This window comes from Scatophagus argus, chromosome 23 (genome assembly GCF_020382885.2).
Source record: "Scatophagus argus isolate fScaArg1 chromosome 23, fScaArg1.pri, whole genome shotgun sequence".
Lineage (NCBI taxonomy): Eukaryota > Metazoa > Chordata > Actinopteri > Scatophagidae > Scatophagus > Scatophagus argus.
Window position 1 is genome coordinate 1641304 of NC_058515.1, and position 17313 is coordinate 1658616.

General features: G+C 41.5%; 2 protein-coding genes across 2 annotated transcripts; one reads left to right on the plus strand and one right to left on the minus strand.

Moving 5' to 3' along the window:
• Nucleotides 1-477: 477 nt before the first annotated feature.
• med11 (mediator complex subunit 11) lies at nt 478-3707 on the minus strand. Its single transcript, XM_046380647.1, has 3 exons — nt 3573-3707; nt 1504-1634; nt 478-990 (listed from the first exon to the last, which is right to left on the minus strand). Exons 1-3 carry the CDS (start codon nt 3640-3642, stop codon nt 802-804), a joined length of 390 nt encoding a protein of 129 aa, XP_046236603.1. The 5' UTR covers nt 3643-3707; the 3' UTR covers nt 478-801.
• An 83-nt stretch (nt 3708-3790) lies between these two features.
• On the plus strand, nt 3791-16154 carry pelp1 (proline, glutamate and leucine rich protein 1). Its single transcript, XM_046380646.1, has 19 exons — nt 3791-4027; nt 4222-4286; nt 5165-5270; nt 5439-5588; nt 5907-5978; nt 6111-6170; nt 6315-6471; nt 7172-7304; nt 8017-8104; nt 8361-8449; nt 8630-8743; nt 9137-9287; nt 9482-9635; nt 9764-9819; nt 10346-10479; nt 11928-12030; nt 12392-14035; nt 15236-15547; nt 15908-16154. The coding sequence occupies exons 1-19, from the start codon at nt 3791-3793 to the stop codon at nt 16022-16024; spliced, it is 3942 nt and encodes a 1313-aa protein (XP_046236602.1). The 3' UTR covers nt 16025-16154.
• Nucleotides 16155-17313: the final 1159 nt, after the last annotated feature.

Consider the following 17313-nt stretch of genomic DNA (forward strand, 5'->3'; position numbering starts at 1 on the left):
TGGTGTCTCCCCCGACAGCTGGAGAGTCGGCTGATACCAAGGCTTTGATATCAGGGCTCTTGACTCTGTGGGTAACACTCTTTTGGCTATTTCACCAATGAAGTAGATGCTTAGTCCCTTTCTTACCCAGGAATGAGCATTCTTGGGTATTATCTAAACTGTATAAAAGACTAGTGTTGGGGTTTCTCAGGTCAGACTCTGTACTGAGGACTCCTGATTCTGCTTGAGCAACTTCCAGGTCCAGTGTCATTTCTTCAGCACTGCAGTACTGAGATTTGCACGGCCTAACATAATCTTTGTCTTTTAAATTGTTATTAAGGTTGAACAACATATAGTGAGTTAGTATTTTTAATCACTGTTTCTGTAACAAATTTTATGAGCTGCTGAGTGACTGTGGCCCAAAGGATATGTATAGATAATAGTCAGATTAAGGTCTTTAATATGTTTTGTTGGTAGAAGAATCCAGACCCTGACAAATTTCTTTAAATTTCTTTATGTTTAGAAGTATCTACAAAGGTCCTGCTATGAATGAGAAAAATGAATAGGATCACTGAACAACAAAATATAGAGTTATTATATATAACAACATTTTTTTCCATCTGTCTGTATCTATTTTTTGTCTTGCAATACTGTACAAGTACAAAACGTATTTGTAATAGCGATAAAATGAATCTATGAAAAGATTTTAAGGCTGTTGATAGAAGTGGAGAATGAGGGCAGATACGGTCACATCAGGTATCACAATGAAATGCTGCACACTGGTCACTATTTTGCCAGCCAGCCAGCCACTTTCCCTCTCTGTCATGTCTGCTGCTGCTGCTGCTGCTGCTGCTGCTGTTGCTGTTGCTGTTGCTGCTGCTCCAACATGACTTCACAAGTCCGTCCCAGTTCCCCCAGTTTGACCTTGGCATACTCAGCTCTGTTCAAGGCCATCTGACAGTCCTTCCTGGCTGAGTAAGTGGAACCTTCATGAGGTTGACCAGTAGCTACCTGTGGAAAAGAGGGGAGGATCACTACTTTATTCTACTGCTCAAAATATTATGCACCTTAACTAATTAGATATTAATTGTTCTACTAGCTTACTGTCTATGGGAATCCCTGCAATGAGATCAGATTTGTTTCCATAGGAGTGACCATATTTTTTTCAATCAAAATAAATTGAGAGAAAATCAAAATAATGTAAAGCCATAAAATTATCACAGAAGCAAAACCTTTAATTTAATTGTAAAACAATACAGGACATTTTAGAATGTACAGTCTACTTTTCATGTTTAAGTTACAGATGTCTGTCAAAAGCTTGACACAACACACTGTGGCGTTTCATATCGGCTTAGCCAATATGCTAGGATATATTTAGCAGTAAAAACTATTAAATATATGACAATACTTGTGCTATGAGAAACTTAAACTAAAGCTCTGCGCTTGTAGCAGTAGTCTTTGGGTTTATTATGCACAAATAAAAAAAAAAAAAAAAAATACTAATATTGTTAGTGTATATTTGACCTGTGTGAGGTAGCGGATCTGGCCACTCAGTTCGCTCTCCACTCGGTTGACAGAGCTCTGGAACTGGGCCAGCTGTCTGTCCAGGAAGCTGGCGTTGTGTTTGTCTTTGGAGAGTTCCAGAACTATATTACCTGCCAGGGATAACAAGCGCAACATATCTGTTTTGTTAACAACACTAAACACTAAATCTGACAGATTATCAGTCCATAAAGCTGATATGCTGAATGTGTTAGTAACAGTGTTCCTCTCCGTGTGTTATGCAATCTCTGCTCCTAACAAAGATATAGACCTTATTCGCTGCTAAATGCTTCATTATGATGACCAGCTAGTCTTGAATGAAAAAACACTATGAGCAACACCATTCACATTATAGAGTCATCTGATCCTAATATTGATTAGCACAGTATAAAACATGTTTTTTGGATGTAATTATCAATGGTCAGACATATGCCAAGACTGACCCATTTTAGGGTAGGGCAACAATCAAGTAGATGTCCCCCAACACACAACCAATATTCCTCAGCTGAAATAACACTGAAGATTTTACTCAAGTGAGACGCAATTGTTTAATTAAACACTTCAATACACACCATGTGAGCTCAATATGAAGCAAAAGAGGAGTAAAAACTAGCCTTTGACTTTGGGGCCCCCCAAAACACACACAAGCAAATAACTGATATCGTGAACCTGAAGCTATTGACTGCGGTAAAGCCAGTCTACAGTTCAAAAACGTGGTCAAACCGGCCTTCACAATGTTTTCAAGTGCCTCCATGTACGAGACACTACGGTACTAGTAATAGATTAATGAATAAATAAATAAGTCAAGATAAATAAAATGTAAACAAAATGAACATGATTGGTAAATATATCCTCAAATTTGTACTCTGAATTCAGAGTGCTATTTCAAGGAAACTTCCTGTTGCCACTGACCAATTTCACTTCAGGATGACAGTAGCCCACACCTGAATGTCACACAATAACTTACAGGAAGTTCTAATGTAGTATTTCAGAATAAAAGTCCTCTAAAGTCTCATGTAGGATGACAGTAGCCCACTCCTTGGTGTCACACAATAAGGCTGCACCTTATTGTGTGACACCAAGGAGTGGGCTACTGTAAGTTCTGTTATGGACACAAGCCCCAGCAGTTTAAGTGTGTGAATGCTAAATTCTTACCACTGGACGCTGTCGAAATTGGGCGCCCTGCCTTCAGTGATAAGGTATTTTAAACAGACAAGGTATCTCCGTTTCAGATACCTTTGCGATAAGGCATCTAAAATGGAGAAACCTTGTCCATTACAGGAAGTTTCCTAGAAATAGCACTCTAAATTTAGAGAACAAATTTGATGATATATGGGATTTTGGACAACCTTTATTTTGAAACGCTACATCCGAACTTCCTGAAACTTATTGTGTGATACAATGGAGTGAGCTACTATCATCCTGAAGTGAAATTAGTCGGTGTCAACGGGAAGTTTCCTTGAGATAGCATTCTAAATTCAGAGAACAAATTCGATGATATTTTTACTATTCGTATTGATTTTGTTTACATTTTATTAATCTTGACTTATTTATTTATTCATTAACTTATTATATTCATGTGACCATGTATTATTGAGTGATTAGCTGAAAGATAAATTGATTTAATGAGTGAATGTAACTTTGCCTGGTTGTCCGGACACTGCTGTTATTGTGAAATCGGTTCGAACTCGCTATTACCATAGTGTCTATAGTGTATATGAAGGCACTTGAAAACATCGTGAAGGCTGACTACACCGCGTTAGATTCCCGAGATGTCTGGTGCAACTGCATTACTTAGCCCAGTTGCTAACTCTGCCTTACTCGAGCTTTAAACATAAAAGTAATGACAACGTGAAAAGAATAAAATCGAATGAAACAATAAAGATATATAGAAAGAATAAAAGAAGGAGCAATTACCGCCGAGAAATTACTCCATTTGTTGGGCCATAAAATCAAGGGTCGAAGAATCTTAACTGTTAGGGAATAACCAAAGCAGTACAAGAGTCTGTAGTGAGGTAGTCGCTGCGGTGCTCAGTGAAATGTATGCTTACCGGCACATTGTAGGATCAGGGCTATCTCTTTCTCTACCTCCTCCAGGGCTCTGAGTCGCTCATTAGCCATGAGTAGACCGGACACAGCTACAGTCAGTACCCCTCCAAGAACACGTTCCACTGTGCATTAATACACAGTCTAGTCTAGACAGGTCAGGTTGGTGTAAACGGGAGTAAATTTAAATCTTCTCTTCTTGACTCGTTCCACCTGTACAAGTATGTTGAGCCTGCACAAAGAAAAAAAAAAACAAGAGTTCATCAAATCGACGTCACCCAGTCGCACACTAGTGACGTTTGCTTTGCGGCGAGGCAAGATGGCTACATCGGCTTGGCTGCGTGGCCCATCTGCTATGCGACTAACAGAGGGTTTGGTGTCGGTTCTGCAGGAGCAGCGTCCGGAGTATTTACCTGCTCTGTTGGCCAACTACAGAGAACATGGCGTGTTTCCGACACAGGTAGGACATAGTCCGAAGAGGCACGTTAGCTTGGATGCTAGTTGCCTGTCTGCCTGCTGTCGCTGCGCTGCAGCTGCTACAGCTGCTTTGTCGCTCCCTGGGCTTTTATCTGGTGATACAGTTGGACCGAGGCTGCTGTGCTTATTAAATGTGTTTGGCTTGACCTTTTGTTAACACGTATTTTTCTCTTATAGGGCGCGAGCGCCGTTGGTGGTCTCGTGGGTTTCAGCAATGCCAAACTTGGCTCGAGCAAGACCAGGTGAGAGACTGAGTGTTTCTTATATCCCACCTATCACAATTACAACGTTGTTGTGTTATTATGAATATATTGTTTTTGGATGTTTCTAAATTATAGAAATGCTATCCCTAAATAAATTTGACTTATTTATCGAATGGCAAATATGCAATAATTTTTAAGAATTTTTAACATTTATAAAATACACACCACCAAGGCCTATTGGACAATTTCCCACCATTTATATGCTCGGATTTTATAATTTATTTTTTATTTTATTTTATAATTAGACGTTCTGCAAATTGTGCAGTTTCATTCATCGATAGGACTGAGTACCATCTGAAAATTTTGATACAGTGGCCATATCATAGCCAAGTTTCACTACCAACGCGGTTACTTTTTGATACCTTACTTTGAGTGTGTTTTCATGGATGCTTATGTATTTTGATATTGTGACATGTAAACTATTTCTCCTGGTTGCTCACTGCTAAAATGCTTGCTTATCAAAAATTACTTATTACAGAGAAACCAAAGAGAAGACACTGTACTGCAAAATGTTAACGGTAACACCTACAAACCTAAAAAATCGAAGAATCCTCAGTAACAGAAACACTGTTATTGTTAGGGTCATCTATGTTGAATCGGGGTTACCGGTGTGCATGTAAATAACCTAAATAAAACCTCTTTCAGTTTAGCAAAAGAAGCCAGTGTTGTCTAAATCCAAGCCGCCATAAAAAGGTGGCGTTACCCTGAATAGCTCTGTTTTTGAAGGGTAGCTCCGATTTGTTTATAACGAGAAGAAAGTTTAAGTGGCGGCATGATGGCAAATCTTTTTGTTTTCCCTGTGTGTGTGTGTGTGTGTGTGTGCGTGCGTCCGTGCGTGCGTGCATGTGCTCACACAGGTTTGAGGGGCTCTGCCTACTCTCCATGCTGGTTAAGGACAGCTCCAGTGATTTATTCCAGCAACACTGCCTATCCTGGCTGCGCTCCCTGCAGCAGGTCATACAGGTATGATACATACTGTACATCCACACATAAACACCCTCAAACGCTGTCAGTCTGCATCTTCTGTGAAACCTGACTTATGACTAACTGTAAAATAAAAATCCAAGCAGCCCAGCACCTTCTTTCTGGTTTCTCTCTCTCTCCTCTGTGTATATGGGTACCATCCTGTAGTCTCAGGCTCCAGTTCAGACCATCCAGCTTGCTGTGAACATTCTGAAGGATGTGTTGCAGTACTCGTCCCAGCTAGCAGAGCTGGCCCGGGAGGTCGGCCTCAACTCCGTCCTTGGCATCCTTACGTCTCTGCTGGGCCTTAAGACAGAGGTGAGGGGAATGAATGTTTCTTATATCCCTCTCATCACAACAGGGAAGGACCTTTTAAATAGTGGCTAGAAAGATTCAAGATGGCTATGATGCCTCATAATCATGTGTAAAGGACCAAATTACAGTTTTGCAAATTAAAATGAAGAAAATTCCCCTCAGGTTCTGGGAAATTGTGATGAGCATTTTTTTCAAATATATTTTCAAATGCCTGAATGATCAATAGATAATAAGAGGTAGTCAAGAGAGAGATTGACAGTGAAAAGAATGATCAGCTGATATTCATCAGATGAACCGTTGTTGTTCCTCCTGTGATCTCAGTGTGAGCTGGCAGCCATGGAGGGAATGATGGCCTGTATGACCTACTACCCCAGAGCATGTGGATCCCTCAAGGCAAGATGCACTGATGTGCAGATGAAGACTAGAGTCAAAGAGTTATTCCTCAATATAGGAACAAATGAGCAAATAACTTTTGGTTCATATATATTTCATTTCAGTCATTTGAGGATTTCTTTTTTCTTTTAGGACAAACTGGGAGCCTATTTCCTCTCCAGAATGGACAATACAAACACGAAAACACAAGAGGTTTGTGATTCTCTTACACTGCCCCAGATTTCTATAGAAAAAGGTGAAGTGCAAACTCAACAAGTGAAGCAGAACACTGACTGTCCAGCTGTTTTCTTGTAGGCTTTTTAACATTTTCTCTCTTTCTCATTGTCATTCTGTCAGATGGCATGTCTATGTTATGGTCACCTTCCCTGCCTGGGGGGCCTATTGGAAAGAGGGGTGGGTGCTGGCAGAGCTGAAAGCTGGACCAATCAGATTCATTGCCTACTGGCCTCAGCTAATAGCCAGCTGGCTCAGATCTACCAGGGTTCTGAAACAGGTACAGTTTAGCCATCTTCTCCATATACCTTCACATTTGGTGAAGATGGTGACGACCATAATGCCAAAGTGGAGGCTTCAGAGCTCTAGCTCGTTAACTTCTGGATGATGTCACGTTGGCTCCGCCCACTATTTATTAGACAGTTTATTTGAAGGAGGTGATATGCAATGGGAATAGTCAGGAGCAATTACTTAAAGGAACAGTTCACCCCCAAATCAAAACTGGCTAATGATTTCTGGAAAGAGATACTGTTGTTGAATTTTTCAAAGGTCTTTTTTTTTGTTTGTTTTTTTTTTGTTTTTTTTGAAAACCATAAGCAAATTTCCATTTGGTTACATTACATTGGAGATAAGGCAGACATCTCTACAGCTGATATTTCCAAAATGCTTTGCATTGCTAACTGTGTTGTATGTATAAAATCTCATACATTCCATCTGTCATACAAAGCGCTCTTGGTGGCCAGAAAGGCAGTGTTTGCCCTGGAAATAGACCTACACAGAAATGGAAATGCACTTTACAAATCTGACATTAATATCATGATTTGTTGGAAGAAATGAAAATATCTGCGAGCACTGAAATCAGTCAGAAGATCACATGGAGAAAGTTTTTTTAGATTCCCTAGAGGGACATGCTCTGTTCTCGTTTCGGCATGGTCAGTTCACGTGTGTTGCAGTCTGATGAGCCCTTTTTTTCGTGACAGATGGAACTGTGCAATATGAAGGTCCAGGAGTGGAGCTGAGCTTTCCTCACCTCGACCAATCAGATCCCTTGCTGCTGCTGCAGCTCCAGCACAGATACACAGCTGTCTGCCTGGCACTCAAACACTCACTCAGGTACAAAAGTCACACACACACACAAAAAAAAAAAACATATTTTAAAGGATCAGTTAATAAATGTTCTAATTTACCCATAGTAGTTTATAGCCATGAAGATAGTTTTGGTTTGAAGGTTTTCAGATTTCTGAAGATATCCGTCTCTCCTCATTGCAATGAAATGTCATTCTGGAAACATTCGTTGTTGATTACAATAATGTGTAGGTGAAAACAATTGGCCTTGCTGTCACATTTTCATTGGACCTACCCTTTTCCGAAGAAATGGTCCCTCTTTATCTGTCTGACTAAATTCAAAACACACATCTGTCGTGGAGACGAGCAATGAACGATGTTTTTTTTTATGTAGAGTTTAGTTGTAAAATAAAAGAACTTTTATGGTTGTGGCTGCAGAGAACACAGTTCAGAGCCAACTCAAGTTTACATAATAGAACAAAAATGACTGAGGATGGCCTAAATTATGATGTCCACAAATGGTTAATGATGAAAAAAGAAAAAGATTGTCTGTATGTGGAGTACCATAGCTGTAGTATTTTGGGGGGCAGAATTGCTCCATGCAGTGTCAATAAAGGAACTGCATTGGAACCTTACCGATTGTTGAAGTATTTTTTTACACCATCTCGCATTTCCTCATGAAGCCTTGATAATACAATACATTTAATATTACATTTTATATTATTCTTAATTCATACTGCCTCTAATTTCTGTCCAACAGAGTGGATCCAGCCTCAGCTGTTCGTCTGCCTGTCAGACCAATACTCAACCTTGTGTGCCGAGCCCTCGCTGTCAGCTCCAAAAGCATAGTGAGTACACACCAAGTATTTCACTGTAGTGCCTGGGGAGGAGTGCCCCGACTTGGATGATTTAATACATACTGTAGCTCTAAATGTATTCATGAAACAACAAACTTGACCCATGGCCGGATAAAAATGGGTGATTGTTATCTCTTGTCCTTTGTTAAATAACATCTTGGACATGCGGATGCTAGCGGTCCCACGTCAATCCAATCCAAGCGTCATAATCCACGTGTTTAGTTGTGTGTGTGCATGTCTTTGTCAGAATTTAACAGGAGATGGAAGTGTGAGGTTACTCGTCTTGCCCATCATACACATCAACACACTGGACGTCTTATCAGCCCTGATCACAGCGTGAGTGTCAATATGCACACACATACCGTTTTTGTTTTTTTATGTTATGCATTAAGTTGAATAATTCTGAAGGTACCGGCAACTGTATGATAACAGTTATATATTATATTATATATATTATATAATATTGTATGTACGGCTGTGGAGGGGCTGACAGTGTCTGTGCTGTGTGTATTGCAGTGTACGTAGCAGCATGGTTCAGTACGCTGCTGTGCTACAGAGGCTATTTTCTCAAACCTTATCTGCCTGGACACCTCTACCTGAAGCCAGTCTGGGACAGCAGAGAGCCTACAGGTAAAAGCAAGACGATCACTGGCATAGCGCTAAAGAAGACAATAGCAAGGCAGTAGCATTTTTCTTGTTAGCTGTGTGACAATAAGGGAATAACAAGATACAAACTGGTTCGTGTTTTGTTTTATGAGCACTGCCTTCCACCCACCCAAATCCTTGATATTTTCTTATAACCTGACCGGAACCAGCCCGACCCACTGGTCTACCTGCAGGACCTACAGGCCGTGGGTCGGTGCATCACTTGTAGCTTGTATAAGAAATCAGCTTGTATAAGAAATCAGCAGAGTATGGCAAGGTGGGGTTATTTAGCAGCAGCACTGTGGATGGTCTTGTAATATCAGATTTTGACATGGCAGCTAAAACATTTGTCTTGTGTGTCTGTCCACAATCCTACAGCTCCGTGCGAGTGTCCGTGTACAGAACCTTAGAGCTTTGGGTCCAGATGGCCGGAGCCTCTGCTAATATTCTTCAGGGAAGCCCTGGCCACTCAGAGCTCCTTTTTAACCACCTTCTCAGTGACATCACACCAGAAACAGAGTCTGTCAAGGTTAGTTCAGTTACAAGGTTATGAGTTTGAATGTATTTAAGCACTGTGTATCTTTCAGTAAAAATTTCCTAGTGGATATATTTGATTTTTTAAACCTTAGGGAACCAGTAGATTCCAGGAGCAGGTGTATACTGTTTGTCATATGTCAATGCAGCAGCATTTAAGAGTGTCATGCTCTGTATCCTGTCCTACAGCTCCGGGTGGGTCTGTCAGCAGATGTTGTTCCTGGAGGGAAGCCGGGCCCCCGGCGGACAAAACCGCTTGTCATAGCGGACACAGTTGGACCATCACTCCAGAGGAAAGGAGACCTTCTGGCTAATCAGGATACTTGCATTGCAGCCCTCAGGGGTGAGATGCTTATTGGTTAAATCCTACATAATATTCTTTTGGTATGATGAATGATTTTGTTTTTATTGTGTGCCGGTCTTCTGTTTGGTCCAGTGTAATCTCACAAATTGTTTTTTTCTTCTTCACAGCACTGAGACAAATCATACTAACCAGTGGTACACTGCTGAAAGATGATATACACAAGGTAAATGCCAGTGCACATTGTTGTTCTGCTGCGTGGTAATGCAGCTGAAGACATGCAAAAACAGCAATTTGATTTCTCAACCAGAATGAGTAGATTATAACAATGACTACTAGAAAGTACAGCTGCTGATGTATCTGAGCACACAACAGCAGAACAAGCACACACAAACTGAACAGAACGGAGATGGTGTTTGTTACTTTCGGTGGTTTTAAATTAAAAGCAGTGTTCTTAGACAAGATGATGGCATGACTATCAGCAGGATGGTTCCCCCTTGCAAGCCAGGTCCTGCTCAAGGTTTCTTCCTGTTAAGAGGGAGTTTTTCCTTTTTTTCCTTGCTCAGGGTCTCTGTAAAGCATCTAGAGACAATTTTGATTGTATAAGGTGCTATATAAATAAAATTGAATTGTTAGAATTGATCATGAATAGCTGCAGAATAGACACTTCAGTTCTCTCTCTTTTTTTTTTCTTTTTTTTTGAAATAACAAACAGTCAGGCTGTGGTTTCCCCCTCTTGTTTTTCCCCACAGCGTCTCCATGATTTGGTGCTGCCGCTGTGTGTGCGTCTACAGCAGCAACAGTCCAGCAGCAGCACTTCATGTGAATCTGCAGGGGGGATCAGTGGGCAGTATAGCAGTGCCCTCACCCGACGAGAGCTATACAGGTGCTACCTTCATTTACATCGATATCCATGCTGGATCAGTTGCAGCCCTTTTCCTACACTGTCTGCTGATGTCAGGACCATCAGGAAGATAGACTGTGAATTATATGAAGCGGCTGGATCCCTATTGTATCTTACTATTGTAACCTATTGTAACTTGTATCATATCCAGATGCTAGGTCTGAGCTTGGCTGATCAGGTGCACGGATTCATGCAAAATCACCCCTTAGACACACAGAGCTGATTCTCTTTTTTTTCTCAGCACTTCCACTAATATGTGGCAAAAGTTTTGTTTTTGTTTTTTGTTTTTTTTAAACTGTGCCTATGGTCAATCCACATGTCTGTCACTGTGTTTTTTCAAAATATGCTGAATTACCATTGATTAGCATTAACATGTTCACAGGTCTTCATTCAGATGCTATAAACATTGATCTTCTGTGGACCTTAGTTATCACATTCTGAATGGTGTTCAGTAGAGCTGCAGCGATCCACCGGCCCAGGACCGGAATCGGCCAGTTTTCAGTGTGCTTGGCCCGGACCTGAGACCAGCTAGTCAGTCTCGTGTATTTCAGATTTCGAGCCGGTTCGTTGTACACATATGCCGCACGTCATACGCACAGCAGCGCAGTCATTAGCATCACAGCCGCACGCTAACGTGTCTTCAGCGTGGAAAGTTTTTCATTGTGCGCGAAAAACACCCAAAGCTTGCAATTTATAATACATCTAAGATCAAAGTAAACCGTGAGGGACTACCACGAAACTAACCTAATCAGACACTTAAAACACCATCAGCAGCAACGCCTGCTGGGCGTTGCTGCTGATGGTGCTGAAGTTAGTGGCTAAAGTTAGTCAGAGCTCAGTGTCAGACACAAGCCAGGAGCCTTTCCTGCCTTGGTATGAACAGTGAAAAGACCAAAGCAATGATGAGGAAAATTATGGAATTCATGATCCTGGATGATCAGCCGTTCTCCATAGTTGAGAATAGACGCTTCAAAAATCTGATTACCGTAATTACCTCAGCCCTGTTGAATTTATAAGCATACTGTAAGGTGATATAAGTAACTGGCATTTGTTTAGTTACATAAATCTGTTGCCCCTGCTTTTGTTTGGTAAAGTAAAATATGTTGGATAAGATTAGGTTTACAGCTCATTTTCAGTTATTTGTAGAGCTTTCCAGTTCAAGGGCACATTATTTTGAGAGGAAATATAAAGTTTAATTGTTTCTTTTATTGTGAAAGTAAAATTTTGCGTTGAAGAAATGCTGTCGATGGTGACAATGTGCTGAATTCAACCTCTTCTTTCATTTCATTTAATTATACTACATGCCTTTCTACCATATATGCATTAGATAGTGTCGAGTTTGACTTACAAATTGTAGCAAAGATGAGAAAAATGAAGACCGTGTGGTGTAGATGTTTTCATATCACTGTTTTGTTCTTGTGGATTTTCAGATTATTGCTGGCTCTGGTCCTGGTCCCATCGCCCTGTTGGCCTCCACCTCTGACCTGCGCAGTGTCTATCCTCAGTAACGGACACATAGACCGCAACCTTAAGGTGACCACCAAAACTCAAATCAGACAAATCAAACTGAAGTTGCTGTCATGTGCTAAAAGCTTTAACAACAAGGCTACTGAGATGAGTATGTTGCAGTAAAAGCTGAGGTTAAACTTTTTTCCACAGTTTCACACAGATTTTTTTTGTTTTTGGTTTGGTCCCTCTGCATTGGCATGGCTATTGTGTGTCAGTAGGTGATAATGATAATGATATGCAAGATGAAGATTATGCTTCAAGGTAAAGGTTAACGCTCTCTGAAACTGAAAACTCTACAGTATAATCATTTTGTGCGATGTTTACATTTTACTGTCAGTCATTTCACAGATGACCCTGAGTTTGTTCCCCCTCTCTCCCCTCTCAGGTCTCGACATTTTGTACTGAGGCTCTCACAATCTGTAACTCCCTACTCCATCCCCGCACTCCCTCCATCACCTTGCCCTTGCCACCCCTCACCCTGAAACCCTCACCCACCACTCCAGTCCTGCCCTCCTCTCAGGGACCTACCCCTGGACTTACTTTGCCAACCCTCCTAGGGGGGCCTGCCCCCGGTCCTCCCTTTCCCACCCGCCACTCCCTTAGCCTGGGCCCTGCTTCTCTGTTAGGTTCTCTGGAGAACCACCTCTCTCTGGTTCCGGGACTGCCGGGCCAGACCCCCACCCCAGGAGAGATGATCCTGTCCCCACACGCACACCACCAACAGGACCCTACTGGATTGGGCCCTCTAGAGGGGCAGAGGCCCGTGTTCATCCGCTACGACAGAGAGGAAGCAGAGGATGTGGAGATCTCTCTGGCCAGTGACTCGGATGACAGCGTGGTCATCGTTCCTCCAGGTATGCTAAACATGGAGAACAAGCAAGATGAGACGACGGTGGCAAACTCTCAGAATATGGCTTCTGCTGCACCAGGAGGCTCTACAGTTACACTTCCAGAAGGAGAATCGATCACCATTGTCCCCACTACAGCAACAACAACCACAGTAGATGGGGTCTCACTCCCTAACAATCTTGCTACCTCCTCCCCCCAACTCACCACCTCCACCACCCCTATCAACTCCTTTGCTTCTTCTTGTGCCTCTGTGGTCTCCCTGGTTCCACCTTTGAACTCCAGCACACTCACAGCTCCAGCTGGTGGTATGGGGGACTCCTTGCCTGGCAGACCTCAGCTCCAACAGATGCTGATGCAGCCCTCCAACGCAGGGCAGCCTGGTCCCATCGGTCTGCCACTCCAAATGCACCAGCTGCAGAATCAGCTGAGCCAGCAGCAGGGACGGCACCTCCACCAACACCAACCGCCGCCTGCCAGCAATGAAGACTCTGGTATCATTAACATCAACAGCACTGATGATGAGGAGGAAGAAGAGGAGGACATGGAGGATGATGAAGAGCTGGAGGAGGAGGAGGAAGAGGAGGAAGGGATGGATGAGGAGGAGGAGGAAGTGAGTGATTTTGCTGAGGATGAGTTTTACGATGGGGAAGAGTATGAAGACTATGATGAAGAAGAGGGAGAAGAGCTGGAGGAAGAGGAGGAGGAAGAAGATGGGGATATACCTCCACTGGAGGGAGCAGAGGACAAGGCTGGAGAGATAAGGATAGAGGAAGGGAAGATGCTACGAGCAGCGGTGGATGAACTAGGGATGGCTGGATTCAGTGCAGATGGAGAAGCAGAGGGAGGGATAGAGGAGATCCAGACCAACAGAGCTCTGATAGCAGAGGACAGGATGAAGGTACAAGAGGTGGAGAGCATCGGAGTCCTGGAGGAGGCGCGAGAGGGTGAGGGAGAGGAGGATGAAAGTGAAAGGATGGATGACCCCACAATGCCACAGATCTTGTGTGTCACTGGAGGAGCACTGGAGGAGAGGGAGGAGGAGGAGGAGGAGGGAGGAGGAGAAGGAAGAGGAGAGAGAGGAGGAGGGCGGCAGGAGGAGGCGAGCTTGTGGGAGCACGGAGACAATGAGACTGAGCCAAAACCCTCCTCAGAAGAATGCACAGCTAATAAGAATCAACAGGTAGCTACCACAACTTTGAAATCTCACTTTTGAAGCATACTGACCACTTAGGAGTTAAATTATAGAGTGGAAGAGTGAAAGGTTGAAAGAAATGCTAAACCCCATAAAATAAGTTTAATAAGAGTAAATTGTAATGAGTTGAAATTAGAGATTAAAGAAGATTATAAAGATTATTTTTATTATCCTTTAATCTGCCAGTTACTTTTGCGATTAATCGTTTAGTCAAGCTCATCACAATTTTCCAGAGGCCAAAGTAACATCAGATTCTTTATTTACTATCTGAAACGACAAAGAAAACAAAAGATCATTGCAAGTTATTCACATTTTTGCATGAAAAAAAAAGAATTAAACAATTTGATCATCAAAATAGTTGGCAATCAATTTTCTTTAGGTTTTACCTATGATTAATTGAATAATCATTCATCTCTACTTGAAATCACAGTTGATTTATGAGCACAAAAATAAATTCAAGTGTACTGAAAGAAGCTGAAGTTATAGTTTAAATGTAAGTACTAGCAAGAATTTAAGTGCATTTTCAGTGGATCAAATGTGAAATCTTAAGAGTTAAACCACTGACTGTATGGAAAGATGGCCGACATGAGACTTCCTCTTAAGGATCTCTGTCGCTCCGCTGATGGCAGGCTCCAGTGTAGGTCAGGCAGATGGGGCAAAAACTCAAAGTACGTGTCAAATAACTTTTCCCAAAGATGGCTTCTGTCATTTTATCACACTGATGTACGCTCAAGTGTTCATTTTTCTGTTAAGTTTGGTTTTAATTAGTTAGCACACATATCAAGAAGACTAAATCAGTATGTAAACAAAAATTGTTTCAATGCATTCAGCATTTTTTTATCGTTTTATTTGTTTGTTTTTTTCACTCCGACTGTAAACTGTTTCTTGATAAGAAAACTTCACAGGGTTGTAGATGTCTTGTTTCTGAATTTTTCTCTGAAACCATTCTGGGACAACAATAGCATAACCGTAGAGATGTTAATTAAATCCAGATCTTCTTGCCTGACTGTGGGGTCCCAAAATGTCTCTGAAGGTCAGGGATCGTTATATGACAGGAGTATTGTTATATCCTCCTACATTATCTGTGTTTTGGTTCTACCAATAGCAGAAAAATGAAACAGGTATTTTTAGTGTTCTTCTGGGGAAACTGAGCTTTCCACCTAAAGCTGTCCGTCTTCAACTCAACAGGAGTCAGGAGCTGAACTGGCACAGGAATCCAGTGTGAGTGATCACCTGCCATCTGGTCATTGGGAGGAAGAGCCAACAACTGTCCAAAAAGGAGATGTAGCAGCGGCAGATCCTGAAACTTCAACGGACCAGAGTACAAAACACCAAGAGGAGACAGACACTGAGCAAATGGAAACAATAAAAGCAGAAGAGCAGGAGACAGAAGACGTGGGTGGTAGAGAGAGTAACGGAGAGGACGGGAAAGGAGTGAAGAGGAAGAGAGAGGAGACACACAAAGAGGAAGAGGCAGGACAAAGCACTGAAAAGAAAAAGGTAAACATTCATGGCTGATTTTATTTATTTATTTATTTATGGCTTATTTAATAGGGTCATACAGAAGAAGAAGAAAAAAAAACATACAGTATCTGTGAGTATAAATATATGTGTATATATATATATATATATATATATATATATGGTTATAGTTACATTACTCTGCCTTTTTGAGGATGAATTAGAAGATAACTGTAGCATGTGCACACTGGCACACAAACCTGCTCACAGGGTGTCCTTGTGTTCTCTGTCACATCCAATCAGGTTAGAGGAATAGCAGTTGCCACAGTGACTGAATAGATTTTCCTTTCATCAGCATCACAGCATATTTCAGTAGTTGTGTCTCCCTGTCTTGCTCAGCTGGATGATGATACCATGGCCTCCATGTTGGCTGATTTTGTTGCCTGCCCACCTGATGATGAAGACGGTGCCTCTGGATCAAACCAGTCAAACATTTGCCAACCTGAACTGATCTGATGGAAATTATCATGTATATAATATATAATCTAAGGATACTGTATCATTCATGACATTTCCAAGGTTTAGTTACATCACTGTGTTCAAATAATACTGGTAGAATATAGTCTTAAGTCTTTTTTTTTTTTTTTTTAAAACAGTAATGCCAACTTCAAGCTACAGTATGATGGGCATGGGAACATTTGGGTGAGCGGTTGTAAGACTTTTTGCTGTGTCAAATCACCTAGCTTAACAATAACTAGTCTTATATTAAGTACAAGAAGCAGTACATTTCCTACAGCTCTTTAGTACAGCTGCCCAGCAAGGTGAGGCTCTGTTACCCAGAATGCTCCAATGCCTTTGTTGTATACAGTACACAGTGTCCCACAGTTAAGACTATAAAGTAGTTTTCTTGCATTTATATGTATCTTTTATGCTCTGTATGTTTTGTCATCACAGTCATATGCTTTGATATAAAGAAGTAAAAAAAAAAAGAAAAAAAATCAGACATGGCTTACATACGTTATAGTTTTTCTATAATTTACTGGTTAAAAATAATCTTGGGTTCTCACTCTTTACAAAAAAAATAAGTTGGTTCACCTACATTACATTTAGTTAGTCAGTGAGGTTTGTAGATTTCCCATTGTTACCAGAACATTATTTTTGGAAAAACATTTTTATATTGTATTTTGAATTTTAGTGTTTTGAGCTACACAAATTCACCTCAAGTGTGAATTGAGACATGTGTACTCCAGTTCTATATTACATATTAACATTTTGCAGTGTTTAAGTATTTTTTTTTTTTTAAAGGATACTTATACATGAAAATTATACAAGAAACAACCACTGACTCCCCATGTCGATGACACCAACAGAAATCCGCTAAACTGCAGCTTTGGAACACAACTGACATTGAACACATGAGAGACAACAGAACTGTCTCGTTTCCCTCTCGCTTTCTAGAACTCTTTCACAGCTGTTTAGTACTGAAATGTTGCATAGCTGTGAGCTATTCATCCATTACCTGGTTGAACACACATGCAGCACAGCACACTACATGTAGTGAACACACACAGGAGCAGTGGGCTGCCATGTCAGGTGTTAGATGCCTTGCTCAGGGGCAAGTCAGCAGATTTTGAGTCTGTAATATTTTATATTCCAAATCGAGGCTGGAAAAAGGTGCCCCCCCCCCATCCAGGTTGGAGGAGAGTTCCTGCCTCAAGTGGAGGAGTTTCAGTATCTTGGGGTCTTGTTCACGAGTGAGGGAAGATGGGAGCGTGAGATTGACAGGCAGATCAGTGCAGCAGTAC